The sequence below is a fragment of the Manis javanica genome, chromosome 6 (assembly GCF_040802235.1).
Source record: "Manis javanica isolate MJ-LG chromosome 6, MJ_LKY, whole genome shotgun sequence".
Classification (NCBI taxonomy): Eukaryota; Metazoa; Chordata; class Mammalia; order Pholidota; family Manidae; genus Manis; species Manis javanica.
The window spans coordinates 41,749,659-41,773,978 of record NC_133161.1 but is presented as its reverse complement, the minus strand read 5'-3'; the positions used below and the strand labels follow the sequence as shown (position 1 = coordinate 41,773,978).

At 43.1% G+C, this 24,320-nt stretch overlaps 1 protein-coding gene across 2 annotated transcripts in view; it reads left to right on the top strand.

Annotated features, from left to right (window-relative positions):
- Positions 1-2,196: 2,196 nt before the first annotated feature.
- NPSR1 (neuropeptide S receptor 1) overlaps positions 2,197-24,320 on the top strand; it is a 110,608-nt gene continuing 88,484 nt past the window's right edge. For both annotated transcript variants that reach the window (XM_017653352.3, XM_017653347.3), the window contains exon 1: positions 2,197-2,343. In XM_017653352.3, coding sequence (XP_017508841.2) covers positions 2,197-2,343 — 147 coding nt within the window. The remainder of the gene's footprint in view (positions 2,344-24,320) is intronic.

Sequence of the window (24,320 nt, the reverse complement as noted above, 5' to 3'; positions counted from 1 at the left end):
AATATTTCAAAACAAATTGGTGTATTCCTTTCCCTCAGTATTTATAAAATCTCATTAGCTGTAGCTCAAGGGAATCCCTATCAAGCCCAAAGAGGTGGACACCAGTTGCTTGGAGGAGAAGAGCACTGTAGGGTGGGTCATCTGGAGCCCCTGGCAGAGGGTCTTGTGGGAGTCAGCAGCCTGCTGTCCTTTTGTTGACATCTGGTCAACAATGGCCAGCATGTCCTCTTAGATTGTCCATTAGGTATAATGCTTATCTGTGCCCTGAGATTAGGGGAAATTCTGTATATCCAACCCACTTTGGCAATGGAAGGCCAGCTGGAAGCAGAGCCAGCCTGATTCCGTGTGGCCCCCAACATTGGCCACAGCAGCCATTTGCTTCAGCTGAGGCCTTCAGAGTCTCCATCGGGGCAGGAACACTGCCCATGTCTCATCAGCTACTAGGCAGTCGAGAGTGACCCAGGAAGAGTGGAGAGTGACCCGGGTAGTGAGGCAGGGGGGCCTTTCACTGCCTGCCTTGCTTGATGTGAGGTGCCTTCCTCCAAGTTAAATACTTGACTGATGTATCAGGAAGGCGGAGAGTCTGAGGAACTGGGCATGTACCAGGGACACAGGTGAACAGAAAAATAAAAGGTGAAACTCCCCATATGCCACTTCTGCACAGCCCAGCAGCCTGAATGTGCCCCAGGAGTATGAAGAGTAAATGATACCCCATAAAGCAATTTCAGAGCAGTTTGAGCAAATTTCTCTTTCAGTATCTCCAAGTCTCGGTGTGTTCTTACCGAGATGCCCCAGCCCAGGAGCTGCTGTGTTCTCAAGGACAAGACCTAAACTGAGGGCCTCACCTCCCTGAGGTCAGGAGAGCAGCACGAACTACTGACCCACCCCCAGGGCAGAGACCACAGAAGGTAGTGTTGGAGTTTTGTGACCCATATTCCCTTCTTTATCTGGAAATTCTTTTGGGCTCTAGTTGGATATAATTTAAGGAAGGCAACACTTCAGTCCTAGGAGAGTGATCTAAATTTCATGTCTTTGTTATCTCCAGAATGGAGGTTAACTGTGACTTCCTAGTGCTGAGAAAGACAGAACAAAACCTGGCAGCCCAAAAATAAAAGAATGGAAGGGTTCCCTTCCTCTCTTGCTGCTCCTCTGAGACTACGGATGTCCGGAAGCTCAATCTGGGTCTTGAGAAGGTAGAGCCCAGAAACGAGGTCAAGCTCCCTGCCAATCCCAGGAGCAGCCTACTCATGTTAACTTCATGTCTCCATAGGCATTTGAGACTCAATGCAAATCAGTGTCTGTTTCTGTAAAAGCACTGCTAGCAATTTCTGAAGAGATGATTATCACCTCATTGCCACTCTCAGCTGGGGGACCTTGGGCGCATCATTTCACTTCAGAGAGCCCGTATAAAATAAGATGAGAACATAAAGATAGGTTCCCTTCATACCCCACAGGGTTGTTTTGGACACCAAACACTGAGGTGAGAATGTTTACCAGGCATCACTCCCAGTCACAGCAGGAAGGGTCCTGGTTTACTGACAAACACAGACCCTAGGCCTTTTTGAGAACTGCCCCGTGAAACCCCAGAGTAGAACCCTGGTGTGAAACACAAACATGTTATTTGCCCACATTTACTGAAATAATGTGCAGGCTACTAAGTAAACAGCCGGCTGAGGATTGTAAGTCAGAAGACCACCTCAGCTGAAACAATATCACATAATTATGATTTGATTTCAGAAGTACAAATGTGACCTGAATTAATTGAACTGCTCTTTAGTGCAAATTCCTGTACTGTTTAAGCTGGAGCAGGAGTCAGGGGGTGTGGGTGGGGGATCCTTTCTGGAAGTTCAGAAAAGCAGCACAGTTGGGCCTGTCCAGGGAGCCACGTGGACCCTTGTGGGGGCTCCGACCTGCTCTCTGGGTGTGTGTTCGGCGCTGGCCCTGACTGTTGGGTGACTGGCTGGGCTGGCTACCAGACAGTAACTGCCAAGGAGGAGAGCAGCACGTGGATTCTCCGTTGTCAGGCAGAGCACTTCAGGGAGGTGGGCTCTGGGAGGGCTCTCTGCTCAGCCGAGCTACGGCCAGAAGCCTTGGGAGGCAGAGGAGGTGCAGAGCCGCAGCTGCTGCCCGGCTCTCTGGAAGGACTCTTACTGGGTGGCAGGCGCAGGGACAGCCAGTCTCAACTCCTCCTGAGCCATGCCAGCCAACCTCACAGAGGGCAGCCCTGATGGCAACGGGACCACGCAGACGCTGGATTCTCTCCCTGTCCTTTGCACTGAACCGGGGACTTTTACTGAGGTAGTGGAAGGAGAGGAATGGGGCTCCCTCTACCACTCCTTTAAGGTGAGTGTCCTGCCTTCCAGTCAGCACACTGATTTTAAATAAGGAGACAAGTGGAATTCAAGAGACCCAGTTAAATTAGCATAGCCAATATTGTGAATGGGTGCTGTTTATTTTCTTTACTACTTAACTACTAAGAGTTAAAAAAAATGGATAAATTAAAACAGTGAGATTTTCATATCGTGCAAGGACCTATATTGTAGTTTCTTATGAATACTGGTCTTTTTTTCTGCTGCTGCTAAAAATGTGTTAATAATGAGTAACGTTTTTGAGTGGATAATTTTTTTATTTCCCCCTCTCCGCAGGTGAAAGCACTTTTGATTAAGCCTATGGTAGTGCTTGGAATGTCTATTTTCTTGTAGGGGTTATTGCTTGGAGTTTTTTGCTAGGAACATCAAGGTGTGGAAAGCCTACATCCCCGCACAGTGCCTGATGCAATGAGAGAGACAGTGCTAAGTGAGGAAGGAAAGACTACACTTTGTTGATTTTTTTTCATTGAACATCAGTGATAAATAGGGTCTTTGACTGTAGTTGGTGGTGTCCCTGCTTGCAACAAGTTGCCTTCTAGAACAAATGAGGAAATCAAAGTTTGATGTGTTACCTTCAAAACATCCAAGAGCTGTATTGAGGAAACGATACTCATTAAGCGAATACTGTTTCCTCTTCTGCAGCAAGATCATGGTCCAGGACAATCCTGGCATCTGGGAAACAACAATTTCCTGCTTCTTAAGTCAGAGTGCTTGGATATCAGGCTATTTCATATGGTGCCTGATGGTGCATTCAGTCATTGCAATAATTCTCAGGTCTCAAACTGGTATTTTATACCAAACAGGTAAATACTTAAAGAAAATTCTAGCAGTTTTTTTTTTTTAATCCTCTGGGTGTTCTTGAAATGATTTCTTTTTTACCCAGTGAAGTAGAGTTACTGTAATATCCACCTCTCTACTGGAGCTTTGCTTCATTTGCTTCTTTGCTAACAGTGAGAAGAAAACTTTCAGCAGGGAGCTGTCCTGGAAGGCAGGCTGATGCTACTCAAGAACCAAGAGACAATGTGGCAAAGCAGGGCCTGGACAAGTCACTTAGGCTGTACAAGACTCAGCCCCATGGACCCACCTCCTCATACATACACATGCACAGCCCTCAGATGCCCAGTTCCACTAGAAAATAGAAACTGATATTAGAGTTTATTGCCATTTACTGCTGACTGAATAATCCCCTCTCTGAAATCAGCCTTCTGACCCAGGGAGTCTATCTTGGAGAAGCAGGTTTGTACACCCAGGAAGCACATGGCTCCTCTCAGTTACTCTGCCTCTGCAGCCTCTTTGAGATTTATAGAACATGACAGCAGACAGAATGAAGAGAGACTGGCCCTTGCAAAAGGGATAATAATCAGCAATAAGACAGTTGTTCAGAGACTCAGGCAATAATCACTCTCAGCTGAAATCTCATTTGCCTTTTTCTGAATACAGCTCCTGAAGGGATGTTTTGCGTGTTTGGACAAACTCCTGTTCACTCTCCACTCATGTTTGTGACCTGTTCTCACTCCAACAGTGAGCAAGAATGTATGTGAATACATCTTTACACTCAAAGAGAATCATCATTTTTATCTCATTCCTATTGATGTGTTTGCTATCAAACAGCTGGACCCCTGGACAAGGAACGAAGCAGAGAGAGATTTAGTTCTGCCTAGGAACTTAGAAATGTTCTGCTTCAGTTTTTGAGAAATGCAATCATTGACTACAACCCAGTGATCTCTAGTGACCTGGCAGTCAGCGGTGGTGTTTGTGGGAACCTAGCTTAAATGTCTCAGTGTAAATTTTTCCCATGGTCCCCTTTGAGCACAAGCAGTTTTGATGCACAACAGTTCGATGCAAACTCTTGTTCACTCTGATCTTTTATCCCACATTCTTCTCAAGAAGAAAGTCAGAACTATCTCCCAAATGTGTCCTTTTAATCTCCATTGCCTTTACCAAAAGCAATAAAAATATCATAAAAAATAAAAATGGTAACAGCAGTAAAAGTAGCAGAACTAACAGCAACAGCAATAACCATATATCTCATTTGCTGTGGGCTTTCTTGGTGCTAGAGGTCTTTCTAAGTGACTTCTGTGAAGTATTTCATTTAATTCTCACAACCCATGGTGTATCCTGTCAAAGGGAATTGCCTTTGCTCTTCATCTATGCTTATCTAAATTCTACCCACTTTCTGAGTCTTCTCTTGGATTGCTTCCTCCATGAAGCCCCCCTCCACTCATCCCTCCTTTAGAGTTACAGTAGTATCATGGACTTTAACTCTCCCTTTACCATTTAATCCAAGTCTGTCTTCAACTGCTATTTTCAGTATGTGTCATTAAACTCCTTGGGTGAAAAGGGGGTCAGATGTTTATTTCAAATTCTCTCCAGAAACCAGCAACATACTGAGCATACTCAATAAGTATGGCATAAAAGAAGCATGGTGTTCTGTTTGTGTCAAATGCCTGTGTTTTGTCAGACTTAACAACAGAGAGCTTGCTTTCTCAGGGATCGAGGTGGGGTCCTGTTAAGCACAACTCTGTATGCCGGCCCTGCCACGCCTGGTCCGTCCTCACCAAGGTCCTTCTCTACAGGTTCATTCAGCAGCTCCTTAGCCCATTTCTAGACCAGCATGACAATAGTAAGTCATAAATTCCCGTGTGTGGGGCATGGATTTGGTTGCGGCACCACGGGCTAGAACCTGGCACCTGGCTTCGCCTTGGGGAATCTGTATCACCGGGCTGCAGCCCCACCTAGTCTCAGCTCTCTCAGTCTACATGCCTGGGCTTCTAACTTGGTTTCCTATGTAGCATTTCAGTTGTTGTCTGAACCCCAAAGCTCTCTTGGTGGCAGACAAGACATCCCTGTCTAGATCTTACTAGCCCTTCCTTCACAGGCTTAGAGCCTTTCGCTCCTTGCCTTCTCCAACCCCAAACTATTGCCCCTGTTCCCTGCTGCTCTAACCTACTCCTCCCTCTCAGTGTGTCCTTGGTTATCAGAGGAAAGTCAGAGGTGAGTTCATCCCCCTTCCTCTTCCATGGGCTTCATGTGATTAACCCTAAATGGTCTTGGCTTCAAGGTCCTCAGGTCAGGCCCTGCTTTCCTTGCTCATACTTTCAAGAGCCCATCCAGTTCACCTCCTCAGTTGCTTCCCTAAGTACTAAGTGTTTACAAGGGCTTCAAGAATCTACCAGAAGTTTTCAAGGAGGATGGGACTTGGCTCATCAGAAAGTGATGGGGGACCTAAATATAAACCTGTCAGAGTGGAAGACAAGGATGAAACTCTTCATAATAGCCTTTAATTTTGCCAGTGAATTTACTAGCAATGATTCCTGAATCTCTGATTCTTAATGATGAGAAAATTAATTCAAAGTAACTGGGAGGGAAATTGTCTGAATTAGCAAATTGCCTAAATTATAAAAGAATGCAAATACACTCAGTTTTATCATTCTCAGGTGGGGGCAGAAACAGGAACCAAGACTGCTCAACTTCACAATAATCTTTCATTGATTTCCTTCAGAGGGTAGTTACAAATGATATGTGATTAGTCTAACTATTGTTTATATGTAAATGGTTTCTTCTAAGTTCTTGAGGGTGATTGGACAATCTGTTTCCTTTGTTATCACACACTCTTGCCTACTGTCTTAACTGTTAATTTTCTTAATATACCTCTCCTCCATTAATATAACAAAAGCAAATTCCAGTTTGACCCATATCCTAATTATCTCACACTAGGATTTAGCAAGAGCCCCATTTAAAAAGCTTAAGTATCATATACCTGTTTTCATTGCATTTTGGTTGACAACTCATTTCTAAGAACTCCTTCAAATTATGAGTACCAGCATTTTCACTTTGAGTAACTGTTGTTTCCAGCTTCTGTTTGCCCATTTGCTAGTTTCCATGAACATTCCTCTTGTCCTATCTGTGGTAAAACTGCAATATTTCCGGAATCTCTCACCTGGCTTTAGTGCATCTCCATATCAACAGGCATTTCCAAGGGGTGGAGAGAGTAGTTTCAAACTATGAGTACCAGCATTTTCACCTTGAGTGACTGTTACTTCAGCTTCTGCTTGCCCACTTGCCAGCTTCCATGAACATTCCCCTTGTCCCATCACACCCATTCAGGACTTGCTTTTCTCCCTTCCTGCCTTGGAACCCCAGGATAATAGAAGTGATGCCCTCCCTGGCATTGAGGACCCTTCTTTCCCTGACTTTCCACTGTATCTCCTGCAAATTATAACAAGGAGGCTGCTTGCATTTACATCGTTCATTTTTTTTGCTGTTCTCTTCCAATTAGTTGCACTCAGTATGTTCGTTTTGAGTTTCCATAGTTGAATACTTTGGCTGTTTGTAGCTTCAAGAGGTGGGGGTTCCCTGCTCTGAGCAAGTTTACTATGAATTTGACAAGACCCAATAACTATCACAGAATGTTTGAGGTTAAAGGGGACTCATACCAAGCTTTATTCTCACAGCAGTAGGTTGAGCGCTAGACTCCCATCTGCCCATCTCAGTCTCTGGCCACCAGCTCCAGCCTCTGCTCCCCAGGCACTCCCTCTGCTCGTGGTTCCATCTCCTCTCTTGCCAGCTTCCCTCTTCTCTAGGCTCCTTTCTCTCTCACTAGCACAGGGCTCTGTGGTTTCTCTCTGTCCTGCTCTCTAGTCTCTCTGCTTTCCTTCCAACTTCACTCCTCGCACCAGGTGGAACTCTGTGGACTGGTCTCTAGGGTGACTGGCAGATGCTGTGACCAATTACCTCCATGCGCTTGTTTGTTTCCTTTCCATCCCTCTCCCCAGCTGATACTTCTGTGACTGACAGTTCACTGGGTGGAGCTCTATCAGCTGCAGATAGCCTACTGCCAAGACATATGCAAGCAGGCACTTGTATGTATATAATGGGTGATATTAGAATCAGGTGAGAATCCTGGCCATGAAATTTCCATTTTCCCTATATTGTTCATAAGGAAATTACTACTAGCTTTGCTCAGACAAAAAAAAAAAAAATTACAGGTCTGCTACTTACTGCCTATTTCTGCTATGCAGACCTATCATTCTACTTTCTAGTCCCCTACCCTGGTTAGGCTTGACCAGGCCCAGTTTCACCCTATGTCACTAAGAAAGGCACAGATGGTATGGGTTGGCCCCACTAGAATGTCATGCAATTCCCAGGCTATGTACTCTGGCATTTGAAAAAGGAACTTCCTCAACTAAATTCCTCTTTGCATTACCAATACATCTGATGACAGAAACTCTAATCATAATTAATGCAGAGTAAACTCAGAATTTCAGTTTTCAGCCTGTGAAGTTTTTCCCATTTTCTAACTCAGGTAAGGCATCTAAGCTCTAAGGATTGTGTTTTTACAGTGTGGTCCCACAGGCGTGGAACGGTAAGGCAGGGGGTCTGAACTCGGGAGGAATCTGGACAGGTTTGTGTCAAATGAGATGAAGGGTCCTGTCTAGTCTTCAGAAGTGGTCACCTTGTTCCAGACACTTGCCTTGATCCATGTGACCCAGGTCATTGCTTTCTGAGGCCCCACTTTGTCGCATTTCTATCAGGTACACGGTAATCACATCTCCCTCTTCCCCTCTCTCAATCCCAGCAAAATTTCCATGTCCTTACTGGAAATGAAAACACTGAATGCTTCTCCCAACTCAGACCTATAGAAAACAGGGTCTCTAGTCCTCTCTCTACATACATGGCATTATAACTGTACGCCCCCAGGGACTGCCATTTCCTGGTTCCTATCAGCAAGTGGACCTCTGCACCCTCTAATCCTGTGCACCCAAATTTAGCAGGTGCTGTCTCCTGCTCTCTTTCTGAGCTAGCCTTTGCAGGCAGGATGGTGACATCCTTTCCTCAGTGTCTGCTCCCACTCTGCTCCACAGCCTGACGCTCCAGGCCCCGTAGCCTCCTTTCTCTGCCATGGGGAAACTGACTATGCATTGTGTTTTTCTAAGTCTATTATTACTTGTTCTCTGCCTCTTAATGCTCAAAAGACATTCTCTTGCAAGGGAAAAATCCATTTCTCTTCACACTATTTATGATATCCTCCATAAGGTATTTTGGAAGCCTGAGGTTGGCTTGTTTCTCTCTATCTGCACTGATATAGTTCTCTATATCTAGGCAGATGCAGTAATGCCATCTTGTTGCCTGGGGTCGGGGAGGTTTATCAAGGAGTGGGAAGGAGCATGTCCATTAAAGCCTCCAAATGTGCCCATGTCATCTTTGAAGTAATTTCTTGTTGCTATACTAGGTAAGAATGTTTCGAGCCATGTACTCAAGTGGACAAGAAATGTTAACTTTATTTTTTTGTGACTGAACGTAGCTTCTCTCTGGACCCCTCAGTCCACCTGATTGTAGAAGTAGCTTAGTCACCCCCAGGCAAGTTCTGGCTCTGGAACCTTCCCCAGCATTTTCATGAGGCACTGAAGCCAGACTGCTGGGGTTGGGCCCCATTGCTACCCCTGCCCACCTGTGCCTTGTCTTCCTCATCCAACAGCGATGCTAATAATGGAGCTGTGCAGAGGGTTGTGGTGACAAGTGGCGAAATGTTTGGGAGGCCTTTAAGAAAAGTGAATGGCCTAGAGTAAAGTGTTCAATAAATGTTAGCTATTATATGCTCAAACGTAGTCATTTCATTCCTTTCTAAAGCTACACACTGAGAGATGAGGAAACACCATCCTCTACACAGAAGAAGCTGCTGAAAATTCTGAGATCAGTACAGTTAAAGCTTTTCAGGACAGCTGATACACATTAGGTCCTCAAATAATGGTGGTGAACTGAGCTGTTTCTTTTCTTTCAATTAGACCATGAAAAATGTAGAATGAGCTATTTAGAGAAGATTCCATTTCTTACTTTATCATCCTGATATAATGCCTAATTTTTATCTGTGCAAGCTTAATGGCCCACCACAAGAAGACTATTTACAGAGATGGAAAATTATGACCTATCCAGAGAAAGAAAGGATGGGCTTCTTCTGTGACAAAAAGATTTTCTAGGCCATAAGATGGCAAAGCCATTCAAGGTCATGATGAAGTCATTAAGGAGTGATTACTATTTTGTTTTTCCTCACTTAGGCAGTATTGATGGATGCCTAAAAATAATGGATCTCTTATACCTGTTAACACAATTTCACATGATTTCATTTGACCTCCCATCAGCTCTAGGAGGGTTTACAATAGCATCCTTTTTTTTTTTCTAACCAGATGTGAACATGAAGTCTGAGAGAAGTTACAGGTGTGAACTTACTAAAAAATAAAATGAAGAAAAGAAAGAAAGAAAGAAGAAGGAAGGAAGGAAGGAAGGAAGGAAGGAAGGAAGGAAGGAAGGAAGGAAGGAAGGAAGGAAGGAAGGAAGGAAGGAAGGAAGGAAGGAAGGAAAGAAAGAAAGAAAGAAAGAAAGAAAGAAAGAAAGAAAGAAAGAAAGAAAGAAAGAAAGAAAGAAAGAAAAAAAGAAAGAAAGAAAGAAAGAAAGAAAGAAAGAAAGAAAGAAAGAAAGAAAGAAAGAAAGAAAGAAAGAAAGAAAGAAAGAAAGAAAGAAAGAAAGAAAGAAAAAGAAATATGACTTTACTACTGATTTTAGTCAGGATAGGTTAGGCTCTGCAAACACTGAATCTCAGTGGTTTAACACACAGAAAGTTTATTTTTCTCTCACTTTCTAGTGTCAAGAAAGTCAACTTGCCTGTTGGCCTGTTGATGTCTACAGGCAATTGCTTATAAAACAGTTGTCACTTCTGACCCAGTCAAAGGTTTTTGCTCAGTTCAAACAAAGGCAAGTGGGTAAGGCAATTGCTCTCCAATGGCCACTCCAGCTCCATTTTAATATGGCTTCAGTCATGTCCATTTTTCACATAGGCAAGAAGAAATCTTTGAAGTTTTGTTAGCAGAATGTTAAGAGTGAAAACTGTGATTTTAGAGAGCTTAATCAGGCTGCAAAGTGCTAGATGGATTGTAGAGAGGGATACTGGGAGGAGAGTCAGTTATGATGACCCAGTAAGAGGTCTCAGCGCTCAGTAAGACAAGAATTATCTGAGAATGGAGAGGAAGAAGCAATGGGACGTCATGCTGGATCATATGCAGGATTTGGGGGATCAGAGAAGTTTGAGAGAACCAGAGAAAGAAGATGACATGGGGGTTAAAACTGATAAGCTGATTCTACAATGTATGCATAAAGGCAAAGGAGATCAAATAGCCACAGTAATTCTGGAAAAGAATAAAATTGGGAAACTGACACTAGCTGGTTTACAGACTTAAAATAAAGCTATTTTATTTTATAAAATATATGAAAATATAGTGTATTAAACAGTATATAAAAAGTATAAAACACAATAGTAGAGTGTACATAGTATACATAGTATACTATATATATAGTATAAATATATAGTATAAAATACTATACTATATATATAAAAAATATAGTTTAAAACACTATAAAAGTATAGTGTTGAGAGAAGGGTACACATTCAGAAGTGGAACAGAATGTAGAGTCCAGAAATAGACCCACACATTTATAGTCAATTAATTTTTGACAAAGGTCTAAAAGCAATTCTGCAGAGAAAAGCAAAAAAAGTGCTGGGACAAATGGTCAGCCATACATAAAAGGTGAGCCCTCACCTAAACCTTACATCCTATAAAAATTAACCCCACATGGATCATATACCTAGGTGTAAAACCTAAAACATCTAGAAGATATAGGAGAAAATCTTTGTGACCACAGGTTAGGTACAGATTTCTTACATACAACATTAATAACACAACCCATGAAGGAAATATTTGATAACTTTTCTTCATTAAAATCAAGAACTACTATAATTTGAAAGACGTTAGTAAGAGAATAAAAAGGCTAATAACATAGTAAGAGAAACTGTCTATAAAGTATATATCTAATAAATGATTTTTATTCAGTACATGTAAACATTTTTAAAGCTCAATAAGAAGAAAAGAATCCCAAATTTTAAAAAAGTAGCCAAAATTTTGAGCAGACATTATCACCAAAGAAAATACAGAGATGGTAGATAGGCACATGAAAAGATTCTTAACATCCTTAGTCATCAGGGAATTGCAAAGTGGCAGACACCACAGTGAAATACCGCTAGGCACTAAAATAAAATGAAAATATACTGACAAGATCAAGCACCCACAAGGATGGGAAGTAAGTAGAACCATCACGCACTGCTGATGGCAAGGCAAAATAATACAGACATTTCGGAAAACTTTTTGCCACTTTCTATAAAGTTAAACATACATCAATTACACAACCCAGAAGTCCTACTCCTGGGTATTTACCCAAGAGAAATAAAACATATGTCTACACAAAAACCTGTATGTCAATACTTATACTGGCTTCCTTTGAAATTGCCAAAAACTGGAAATGACCCAACATCTCACAACTGGAGAATAAACAAACTGTAGTGCATCTATATGATAGACTATTTCTTAGCAATAAAAAGGAATGAGCTTACAGATACACAAAACAGCATGGGTGCATTTCCAACGCATTTTGCTAAGTGAAAGGAAATAGTCATGTTCAAAATGTTACATACTGTAAAGATTTCATTAACATGATACTGAGAAAACAAAACTCTAAGGACAGAAAACAAATCAGTGGTTACCATGGGCTGGGGATGGGCAAAGGCTGACTACAAAAGGGCACAGGGAAATCTTTTTGGATGATGGAACTACCCTATATCTTGATTATAAGGATGCCTGTATTTGTCAAAATTCACAGAACTGTATATGAAAAGAGTGAAATTTTCTCTGTATAAATTATACCTTAATAAAAAATTTATTACATAGAGATTTACATCGTGAATTCTATTTTCAACAAGGCACATTTCATTTAAAAGTCATAAATTCCCAAGTGACAGCATAGTGGAAATATAGCTGAAGTCTCAGGAGGACCTAAGAGCAGCAAGTAGGAACAAAATTAACAGAAGTTGAAGGTACCACCATCACACAGCTCTTTGCTCAAAAGGTACCTCCTCAAGAGTCCTCTTCGACTTATATGACATTGTATTTCATGTCTACACATCTGTTCTCTACGTCGTGGTGTCTAGAAGGCACACTCCATGAGAACAGGAGCGTCACCTTGTTTCACTGGCTTCTCTCCAGTGCCAATCAACCATGCCAGGCCCTGACGAGACCCACAGGGAGTCTAGAAGAACAAATGAACTCGATATTGGATTGAGCACTGTGCTGGGCATAAATATTGACAATTATTTATCAATTAATTGATAAGCACTCTAGGAATGGTTTCCAAGGGTTCTCTTGATTCTTCTTTATAAAGAGACATCCACTATTGGCCATTTAGAATGAATCTTCACTCTATAATACTTAGTACTGGTGAGGAATAATGATGATGCTACCAAATTTTGGAAAACATTAACAAGACTGGTGAAATGAACATGGAGGAGAAGGTGTATTCAGGAACAGATCCTGCACAGCTCCTGCAGATGGTAGTTCTCTTTGGTCGACCCTATAATTAATATCAACCCCCTTCTCAGTTTTATGGCTAAATACTCACAGTCCTAGTCTCTTTTAAAGTCAAAGGCATTGCAGTTTGGGAAACTTAATTGGAGATCTGTGCGATTTCTCACAAAGATTTCTCCTTTTCTGACAAAAGGAGAAAGACATGGTTGGCATTTTACTTCCTCTCTTTTTTTCTGCCTTGAATTCAGACACAATGAATGGAGCTATAGCAGCCATGCTGGGACCACAGGAGAAAAGCCAAGGCAATTTCACTAAGTCAAGGACAGCAGCCACCTAACTCTAGATTCCTTATTGTATGAAAAAAAGTTTTTATTTGTTAGGTGGGCTTTCTTTTATTTTTGAGCTGAACACTTTCCCAACTGATTCAAATATGAAGTGAAAAACCACATGTTTCTAGTACTTAAGCCAAGGCTTTGAAAGTAGACCATAGAGTGTCAAATAGGCATTTCACTTATTCCACATTTATGAGGTGCAGGGGCTGGCTCTGCTCCTGTTTCTCATCCTGTTATTATCTAGATTACTAAAGGACTGACTAGAGTTTTATAAACCTTGAGTCAGACTGGATTGCATATTTCTGAGTAACCAAGAAAAAGTCTCTCCCCCTTCCCGAAGAAAAGAGCCTTAATTTTTTCACAATGATTCTCCACATTCCAGATAATGACAGTGTCATTCACTTAGGCAATTTTATGAAAAAATACTATAAGCACTTTAAGAGTGTTAGCTCAAAAAACTACCCAAAACTTCAGCTCATTTTTCATGATGGCTCAGTAAGAGGATTTTTTTTTTATATTCTCCTCCTTAAAGCCTAACAAATTACACCCTTTCCTGACTGTTTAAAACAAAGAAAAGTGTGAGACACAGGCTCTGGACCCTGAAAACAGTTCTATATTGAGTGACCCTGAGCACCTCTGGGTTGCCTTCGGCACAGGTAGGCACCTCTGCTCTGTTCCCAGAACAGTGACAGCTTCCCAGCAGGAGGGTGACACAGGCTAGGAGCCGATCAGCAGGTGGGAGGTGAAGGTTTCCGTGGAGAGGAGGAGGGAGTAGGTCATGGAGGAGTTCTACTCACTGAGCTCCTGTGAGGGGCCCCCTCAAGCCCAGTGGGGTAAGAGGTGAGGGGGGGCTGATGTCCTTCCCTGCAAAGACCGCCTGCCCTACTTCCCACCGACCCAGACTATGCCCCATTGCCAAAGGTGAAAAAGCAGAGATATCCTGGGATTCCTGCCCTTTTTGAGTTCCATTTTTGAAGGGAAAGTGACAGTTCTCCTACAGACAGAAGTGGTAGGAAGGAATAAGCAGCAAGCGTGACCTTGACACGATTCGCCAGAACCTGGCTGTCTCCTTTCCGGAGCTTCTCCCGTCGTCCCTATGCCCACCTCGCCATCCAGCTGGGACCTCGCATGCTCTGCTTTAAAAATGTCGTTCCTCCCTCTTTTCCCTAGACCGCCTTTCATCTCAAAACTCTTTCTATTCCAGAAGCAGATGCCAACTGCTCAAAAGCCATTTTGAGTAAAGGAGTTCTTCCCCTGGAGGCCTCTCCTGAAGCCCCTTGAACCTTCTAAGGCTTTTTGCATTGTAAAAAGGACTTTGGCTTGTAAATAACCCCCTGCCGCCCTGAGAGCCCTGGGCTGGAGGTAGTGAAGACGTTCACGCAGGGTCTTGGGGACTGTTGGAGTTGCTCAAGGGGCCACACCAGCAGAGGAAAGGGTTCCCCCCTGACTCTTCTCCAGCTCCCAGAGGCTCTTCGCAGGCCCTGTACTGGGCAGAAGCGTGATTCAGCCGGGCTCCCCCCACATGCAGGCACTGAAGTGTATGCTCATGCTCAAGAACCACTGTTCACAGCTCATAATTTAATAAAAAATGAAGTGGAATATTGTTAAGGCCCAAATGCAAGTTCCCTTTCTTTCATCTAGTATTGTGGACTATTGCCCTTGGTGGGACATAGTGATCTATGCATATAGAAGATAGTCTTGTAATAAAGAATGAATTTGATTTCCTTTCCAATGCATTTAGTTCCTTTTGAGGATTTTTTTTCTTTTTTGCCTCGGTTGGGATTAAAATGCAAAGAGTATTCAAGAACACAGAAACTATTAGCCCAAAATAGAAGTTTGAATAGTTTATTGAATGTTAACTCTGCCAAGCTATTATTAGTCTTTTTGTTATTTTATTTAGTCCTTCATTACTCAGGGCTAAACCAGGTTATGCTGTGGGAACAAATAACCAGGTACTATCAGAAAGTCAAAACCATAAGGTTTATTTCCTGCTTGTGTCACATGTTTATTATAGGTTAACAAGGGGCCTCCGCATATTGTAGTCACTCAGGGGACCCAGGCTGATGGAAGCTCTGTCTCAACACAGGCTTCCATAACACCAGGCTGAGAGACAGGCAGGCAGCAGACAGAAGGAGTAGTGAACCCGGCACTGGCTCTTACACTTTCTGCCCAGAAATGACACATATCACTTCTGCTTACAATTCATTGGCCAAATTAAGGTCATGTCAGATACAATGTTAGTGGATCGCAGAATATAACCCTCCCTCTGAGAGAGGCAAGGGATCTTGGTGATCAGAGCAGTCGACTGCAACTCCGACAACTCTGAAACAGGCGTTAGTATCCTTGATTACAGAGAATTCTGTAATCAACTCAATTCTGATGCTATCTGCCTGGAGACAATGAGGATCAGAGAAGATGAGTTCACGCAATAGTTAGTCCGAAAATGTGAACCCGAATCTGGTTCCAAAGCACATGCTCTTTCCACCATTACAGCATTTCCCCAGGGATGTTCCACAAAACTCTAATTATGTGAATTGCTAAACAGATAAAAGGGGACTGTGACCAAAAATGTTTGGGAAACAGAACATATATGTCATCATATATTTAGAGATGTATTAGCCTATTTAAGTTTCTGAGAAGTCTCACAAAAAAAAACTTGTCTGTTTTACTAAATCTTTGACAGTAAGCACACAGTACTTTTATTATCAGAAACAACTATATAATTGTGTAAAATACATCATGCAGTCCCTCAGCTGTATCTTGCACATTGTTTTTCCATGGAGTAAATGAAAGGATCATCTCCTCTGCAGAGAGAAACCTCCAGGGAGGCTCTAAAAGACTCTGGGTTCCTAGACCCAGTTCCAATGTGCATGTGCCTGGAGCAGAGAGAGGATCTTCCCACACACGCACACCACCAAGCAATTCTCCAACATCAGCAAGGCACCTGAGTACTCAACTCAATTCTGATGCTATCTGCCTGGAGACAGTGCCAGATTCCCCAGGTTAAGGGCTCCATCCTGTAAGATTGCCCTCCACCTCCAACTTAGATGATGGTTGCAAGCCCCAGGCAGTTACCTGTGCTTCTGACTCACCTGCTACAGACTGGAGGTTCCCATGACCACCCCCTTAGGGTTGATTAATTTGCTAGAGGGCTCGGAGAACTAAGGAAATGAAGCAAATTAAAGTTTACCAGTTTAATAAAGGACACCATAAAGGACACAGGTTAACAGCCAGATGAAGAGATACACAGGGCAAGGTCGGGTGGGGCAGGTTGTGGGGGCTTCATTGCATAGTCATGATTGACTGAATTATTGGCCATTGGCTGATAGAGCCTCCAGCCCCTGCCCATAGGTGGGGGTCCAAAAGTTTCTCATTAACATGACAAAGCATCCATTCCACCTTTAAGTCTCTGCAGTATTTTCAGGAATTATGGATGAAGACAGAATACCTGGGAAATGTATATTTGGTCATCTGAATGAGCAAATATGTATTTCTTATGACTTATGATATTGCAGTATATTGGACAGAGGCAGGCATCAGGCTAGAGGACTGGTGCCTGCTGGGGTCACCAGGGCCCCTGAGCAGAGGCCCAAGGTGTTGGTGGCCAACTCCACCAAAACCCAAGAGGCTCGGGTGGGAGTGATGCTTGGAGCCAAGCAGGTAGCTCCCTCTGCAGACCTCAGATAGGCTCCCAGGGAGGGGCTAGGGAGAGGTAGAAGGTCTCATGTCCAATCTTTGGCAGGGGGAGCTTGCAAGACTCAGATAGCATGTAGGGAAGGGAAAGAAAGGACAACTGGGAACCAAAGCCAGTGACCAGCTGTATGAACTGGGCGCACACTAACTCAATGGCCTTTTAAACTCTGCTGACCAACCACCCAACTTAGATGCACAGAGAATGAAGCCACCAAGGGGAGCAGTTTAGGATGATCTTTCCCCTCCCTACCTGTTCTCCTCTACCAAGACGCTCAGCTCTACACCCTGGCCTCATGTCTGCTCTGCTCTTCCATTCACTAAGTTCTCAGATTTCTTTTAGCTACTTTACTTTGAGCCTTCGTCATGGACTGGAAACTACAGATCACAAGTATCAAGGTCTGAGCTGAAATGGGCGCTCAGGGCAAAGGCTCCTGGGACACTTCCCTTTGTTTATTAGCACCTCCAGAAGAAAAAAACAAATCCCCAGAGGCTTATTTTTTCAATTATATGTATCATCAGGAAGAATAGTTTCTTGGTATTTTTATTACATAGTAATTCCTTTGGTTTCTACTACATTGGAGAGATGGGACCTAACTTATCCAAATGTTAGTTTCTATATTTCAAGGGTCTAGAGCTTAAATAGCAATTTAAGTGTTAATCTCAGTCTTGGTACATAGCAGACGCTTCATTCATTTGTTCAACAAATATTAATTACTATCTGAACTTGGAGTCTGGTGGGTTTTCAGATGGTTTCTAACATCTGTGATCTGGTTGTATTATGGGAATTCATATGGAATCCCAGATCTAATTGTCTCAAATCTTCCAATACACCCTATTTGTGATTAATTTGGAGGCCCTCCTGTGATCTAAGAATGATTCACAAGAAAGGATTCACATTGAAATGGATGTAAGTCACTGGCATCTCTGTTTCTGGTGAAATCAGAGGACTAACCAGTATAACCACGTTCACAGCAACATGGCTTAGTGGACAGTTTCTGGCTTGAGTATCATATTTACTGAACAAATATATGCCAAGGCTCTCCCCTGGGGTTATGCTAGACTACATAAAAGTCCACAACTGTGTGGGACCATCTCGGTCCAGAGCTCTGCAGTCAACCTGAATAGACCTGGGCTGTGCCAACACCTCCCATCCTATTCATATTCTCTATCCTTCATGCAGGAGGCCCCTGTCAGCTTGTCTCACCAGCTGCCAGTCAGAGGTGCCACCTACATCCCTGTTTGAGCCCTGGTAAAGTGATATGAAAAGCACTGCAAAAATACAAAACTTGAACTAATATCCACATTTATATATAGCTTCATGTAATATTCTTATTTTGTGTAGTATTAATTAATTTAAAAGTATTTTTATCTATTTTCTCATAATTAAGTATTAGAGATGAAGGCTACCCTGGTAATCCCAGATAGGAGTTCCATCACTCCAGGTAAATCACTTAGAAAAGGTGTGTACAGATAGGTTGTTATGATGACAGCCATTCAACTGTATTCTCAGGGGCATCTCCAGCTGGGCTACTGGGAGGGTGGTGCAAATGCAGATTTTTCAAAAGGGGCTTCATCACGTCACGAGGAAGTGGTTGAGGGAAGAGGACAGTCCTGAGAAGCCCTGTCTTACCTCTGTGCCTCTCCGCTGACTGTTACTGGTTGTTAGCCATCTGGCAATGTTTCTAAAGCAGTTAAGTGGGGGCAAGAAATGGGGAAAAGTCAGGACAAACTCCTGAAAGAGAGGTCCCCAACTGTTCAGAAAATGGTTATTGCCCAGGGGTCCCCAGATCTCTTAATCCATCTTATTCCCCAAGTCTCACTAAGGAGCTTCAGAAACTCAAAGTTTTGCAATCTGTTCCTATTTGTTTCTCTTTAAATTGTGTGCTTTCTGTGTTACACATTGATTCATCTTCGATGGAATCAAACATTTTCAGATCTATGCTATGATATTTCCAACCCACCTAAGCCGATTAATGAGGCTTTGTGCAGCCGCAGAGCCTGGGTGCTGTGCATGAGAGGGGCCCCTGGTCTCAGTGACAGGATACAGAGCTTTTGGCCTGCTCCCCGAGAACCGAGGCTGAACCCTAATCTTTCTGAGACTTCGTTTCACCTCTTGCAAACTAAAATGTGATTGCTCCTTCCTGTGTTTGGGGTATTCATCTTCAACCTCACAGAAATAATGATAATCATAAAGCAAACCATGAAAATGTAAGGGACACAGAAAGCTCTGTGATTCCCGGAACAGATGATGCAGCTGCGTCCCATGTGATGCTTACAGCCACTAATGAGTGGAAGCCAGCATTGCTCCCATGTCCATCCATTCCAACACGTATAAGCACTGACCTCATTCACGCTTAGTCCTGGGAGAGAAAGTCATGAAACTGACCCAGCTCCAGCTGCCAACTTCAGACAAGTCAGAAGGAACAGGATGATCTGTTTCCCACCTGAAAACTGAAAGTACATGAGGCAACTTCATCATCTCTCGCCCCTAAGTGGAGCAGAAAACCACTGTGGTAAGCACGGCACGAACTTTTCAGTCAAGCAGAACTGGCTTCAAATCCTAGCTGCCTCACCTGTGAGCCAGATTAGTAAATTCTCTGACCCCATTTCCACTGAGAACAGTGGCATCTCACTGGTCAGTTGTGAAGATTAAGTGAACAATATGCAAGGCTTCTTAAATGATGCTCAGCATATACCTGATCAATCAACAACAAACTATTGAACACCTATACATTACAAACTAAGTCAGGCACTAGATTAATGTGATTTGCTTAAATTAGGTTAGTTTCCCTTCACCCTGTAACTGTCAAAAATACTTTTAGGTCTTCTTTTTCCAGTTTCAGGGACTCCCGTGGAAAAGAGGATCATTACGGCTTGGATGTTTCCCTCTACAGACAAGCCTGATGTATCCAGTGACTAAAGTCCCCCAACTAAATGTCTTGTATTTCCTGAGATAATTCCCATTTCAAATAACCTTTTTGTGATACTCATAAGTACCCTTGCACTTGTTATCAATCATACAGCCATCCAACAAATATTTATTAAGCATTTTCTAGGCAGACAACAGATGCCAGCCTGGAATCATGACCCAGACCTAACACCTGCCTCATGGGCATCCCTTTGGCTCAGAATTCCACCATCATCTTCCCTGACAGCATATCCCACAGAGTCAGAATCCATGTGCGTGCCTTATGGCAGTACCAGCACCATCAAAGGAGAGCTGCGATTCATCCCTCTAAGTCACAGGTCGTAATGTTCTGGTCTGCAGAGAACCAACATCACTAATTATTTGAGGTTGGAAACCAATTAGTCATGAGCCCACAGCCATGAGTTGAAAATATTCTAGTCTTTAGTCATTGAAAGAATCCCAAATCACCTATTAACTTCTGGTATTGAGCATTTGGCTGGAATTTTGCTTCACCCGACCACTAGGGGGCAGTTAATCCCCAACTATATTCTTCAGTAATTCTGAGAATGGTGTTGGCACACTATCAGTACAGTGGGAGGCACAAGAGAAATCCCAATAGATTGAAATATGGATGAACAGGGCGAATTCAAGCATCGTTCTGAAACGGAAGTGAGTTATTTATAAATCACTCCTAAAACCTATTTGTAGTCCATGAGACAAAGGAGATAAAGCAATTTTTATTGTGTGTGTACTATGCATCAGGCACTCAGTTAGAAATCTCCATTTTCATCATGATATCTACCCATCACAAATATCCTGAGCCAGATTTTTTTCTCTTAATTTTATAAATGCAAAGGCTCAGAGAGGTTTATCACTTACCCATGTACCACACATTAGCAAGTAGCTAAGAATCTGATCCCAAGTCAAACTGGTTGCCTACTCACTTTTCTAGCAAATTGCTCACCTGATTGTGATGCTTAAATGCCTCTGACCTTGTATCTTTAGTTCCCATTGTCATAGTTTTCCAAATCCTTATATTACCCTGTGATTTGTGTGTTTCTGCATATGTGCATGCATAGGTAAGTATGTTATGAATAAATGATAAATGTTTCATGTTTAATGACCCTTGTGCTACTCAATGAATCAGGATTTGAACTTGGCTGAGTATAATTTATATACTGTCCATGTCTTATTCTTCTTTATAGTGCCAATGCCTTACACTACAGACAATTAATAAACAAATAAATAAACATGACTCTTAGGGAGACTCTATAAAGCAATAATGGGAGATTTCTCCCATCTGGAAATTTTCTGAAGCCTAGAGGATAAGGTTGAGTTCCGAATAGAAAACTCCAAAAGCAAGTGTCAGGTTGTTTTTTTCACAGGATTTGCTCAGCCTGCCCTACAGACAGTATCCAATCCCAAGGAGAATAGATCTGTTTACAGAGAGCCTTAGTTCTATGAACACAAAGCACAGCTACAGCAAACTCATAGGCCAAAGGCTCAACCAAGCCTGAACTTCTTCCGCAGCCCTCCTGAGGCCTGGCTCCCAATTCACTGACACATCTAACCAGGGTGATTTGATTGGCCTCGTCTGTCACTCTGTGCTGCCAGCAGAGCAGATCTGAGCTGCAAGCCTACTTTGATGAAACCGGTTGCCTGGGTGGGCAATGTGCAGTCCAAAGACAAAGAAAGCAGCCATTCCATGCCCACTGGGAGGCCAGAGGTTCCTCTGTTAGAAAGAAATGTGGTTTCTAGAAACCTGAACTTAGGTGCCAGCACCATAATCCCCAACACACCCCACGAAAAGCAAACATGTACCCCCGTCACTGTTGTTTTTCTGGGAGACATAGCCTAACTCTATTTGCACAGGCAGTTAAGTGAGGAAAGGGAGGCATGAGGAGAAATATATTCTTGGAAAAACATTGATAGCTAGTTCAAAATTAACTTTGTTCGCTTGATCAACTCTTTCCAATTCTTACCAAACGGCCTTTGGAGTGTAGTTTTAGTTGAAAAAAATTTTGTGTCAGACGTAGAAAAGAGGGGAGGTTGAAACACCCCTGCTGGAGAACAGGAGGAATCTAAGGTACAGTCTAGGTAGATGTTTGAGGGCAGGGAGATTGATCATTTGCCCTCTCATGTAAAGAAAGAGCCTCCCTGGAGAATCAGTGGCGAGGAGGGCAATCCCAGAGGAATCCCACTACAGGCGGAATCCAGGGGCCGAGGCAGGGGCAGATTTGTGGAAACTTCATGCAGGAGTCTGGTGGCCAGCTGCTTTCTCCCAGCTGGAGGGACATGGGCAGCTGGGCAGGGCCATGGAGTTGCTGGTGAAGGAGAGTAAGGAAAACAGCTCTACACCCACTACCTTCCTTACACCCTACCATGCTGGCGAAGTGCATGCCTCCTTTGCCTGCTTCCAGACATTGCTCTCTCCCCACTTCCCCAGACCTGGGTTTCTGATCTGGCAGAGAAATAGCACAAGCGTTCTAACTTTCTCTTTCCTTCTTCATCTGAGGCTGAAGAAGTTCAACAGAGATGGACGTAGTACTGGACAAGTGTGGAAATAAGCTTCCCCCTCCCCCCCCACCCAGGCTGAGAAAGTTTGTTGGCCATGATACCATATTCTTTAATTCAAAATAACAAATTAGTTTAAGGCATCAAAATGCTTCTCCCTCTGAAACAGATAAACTAAAAAAACCAGTAGGAAATCTTGGAAAAATCTCTCATCTGAATTTTCAGCAGGGCTTAAAAAGGGCTTTGCATGCCCCTAGCTGCCACAACACTTGCTCTAGGCTCCTTTGTCTTTCCCTGAACCACATACACTCCCAGGATGCCGTTATTTTCCCTGATAGCACACTATATCTGGACTAGACTGGGGCACAGATGCTTCATACCCCACCCTGGCCCTCAACTATACCATCTGTCAGTATCAGAGTCAGTGAGACCTGACAACAAGACTTACAAGCCACCTACTGTCTTACATAGGTCTCCAAGGTGTTCTACAGTTTTAAATGGTAGGTCCTCCAAGTTCAAACACTTATTTATGTCCCACTACCTACACACCAGCTGCTGAATGGAGGACTTTAGTCTGGTACATCAAAGGCCTCCCCTGCTGTATCTGCCCCTGCCTGTGCAGCTGCCCATCTATCTCAAAGGAGAGAATTCAACAAAACATCATTTCCTCGCTGCACTCAGAAAACACTATTCTCACAATGATGAGTGCCCATTCCTGATGCTTTCTCCATGCCACCCCAGACTGCTAGACAAATGAATCATCCAAAACAGATGTGCCCCCTCTGATTAGAAAAAGACCAGAAAAATAGTATGTGGACAGCACTGAGCAAAGCCTCTACCTTCCAAGTGGGAGATGACATACTCATGTTGGAGGTGAGTTGCCTGCCACCTGTGCCCTACAAGGTGGCAGAGGGTTGTCAGCCCTATGGTGCTCCCACTCCAGCTGCGCACCCAGCCACCCCCCAGCACCACCACCATGCCTGTCCTCCCTCAGGGCCACCATTCTACAGTTCCAAGACCTTGACGTCCACGGAGGGCCTTAGGGACCCATTTATCAATCTGAGATGGAAAACCTAAAAAATCGCCTTGATAAAGTGCAGGACTCACAGAGATGCTGGCTCCAGCCTGGACTACTGGAAAGGATAAGGGCTGGAAGAGCAATTGTGAGAAATGGCCCAGCTCTGGAACCTGGCAGAGCAGGTTAAGGTTTCCACCTGGTAACCCCAAGGGACTCCCAGAGATGTTATACTCCGGGGACGTGGGGCTGAGAGAATCTGAGCTGACTCAGCACACTAATGGCGCCCCCCCCCATATCTCCCTCAGTCTATACTTTCTCCTACATCTTCAGCTTACTTTATTTTTGTGAATGTAATGCATTTCTTTCATTTGAAATATTTTACTCCACTCCATGAAAATATCACCTTTTATAATTGGCCATTTTTCCAAAAGCAAGAGGCACAACATGCAAAGCATAGTAAATGTCAAACTGTGAGCCACACACCAAAAAAATACTATCTTTTCTTCATGGATACATATGTGTGGGTCTGTGTGTGTGTGCACATACAAAGTATTTTGCAAAGGATAGGAAGGATATGTAACGTAATCAAAATGATATTTCACTTTCTGGAAGAGGGGAGTTGATCAAGATGGCAAGTGATGGCCAAAGAGGATTTGAGATTTATCTGAGTTATTATAGTTTTAAAAGAAGACTTTATTTGTTATTGTATAATTTAAAATTGATTTAATGTAAGAAAATGTGCAGCTGTGATGCCTCAGATACTCAGGGAGTTTCTCAGTCAGGGCGCTCCACAAGACACAGAACCAATCGGATATATGTATGTACATGTATTTATGCATCTGTGTGTGTATACAGGTATATGTGTGTATGTGTGTATATATGTGTGTGTATAGGTGTGTGTGTGCATATATATATGTGTGTGTGTATGTGTGTGTGTATGTACATACGAAGAGAGACTTATTTTAAGGAATTTGGTCACGTGGTTGTGAGGTTGTCAAGTCTGACACCCATAATGGTGGAAGCAAGCTGGGAGTTCAGGCAGGATTTCCATGATGCTGATCAAGTCTTGAGGAAGAATTC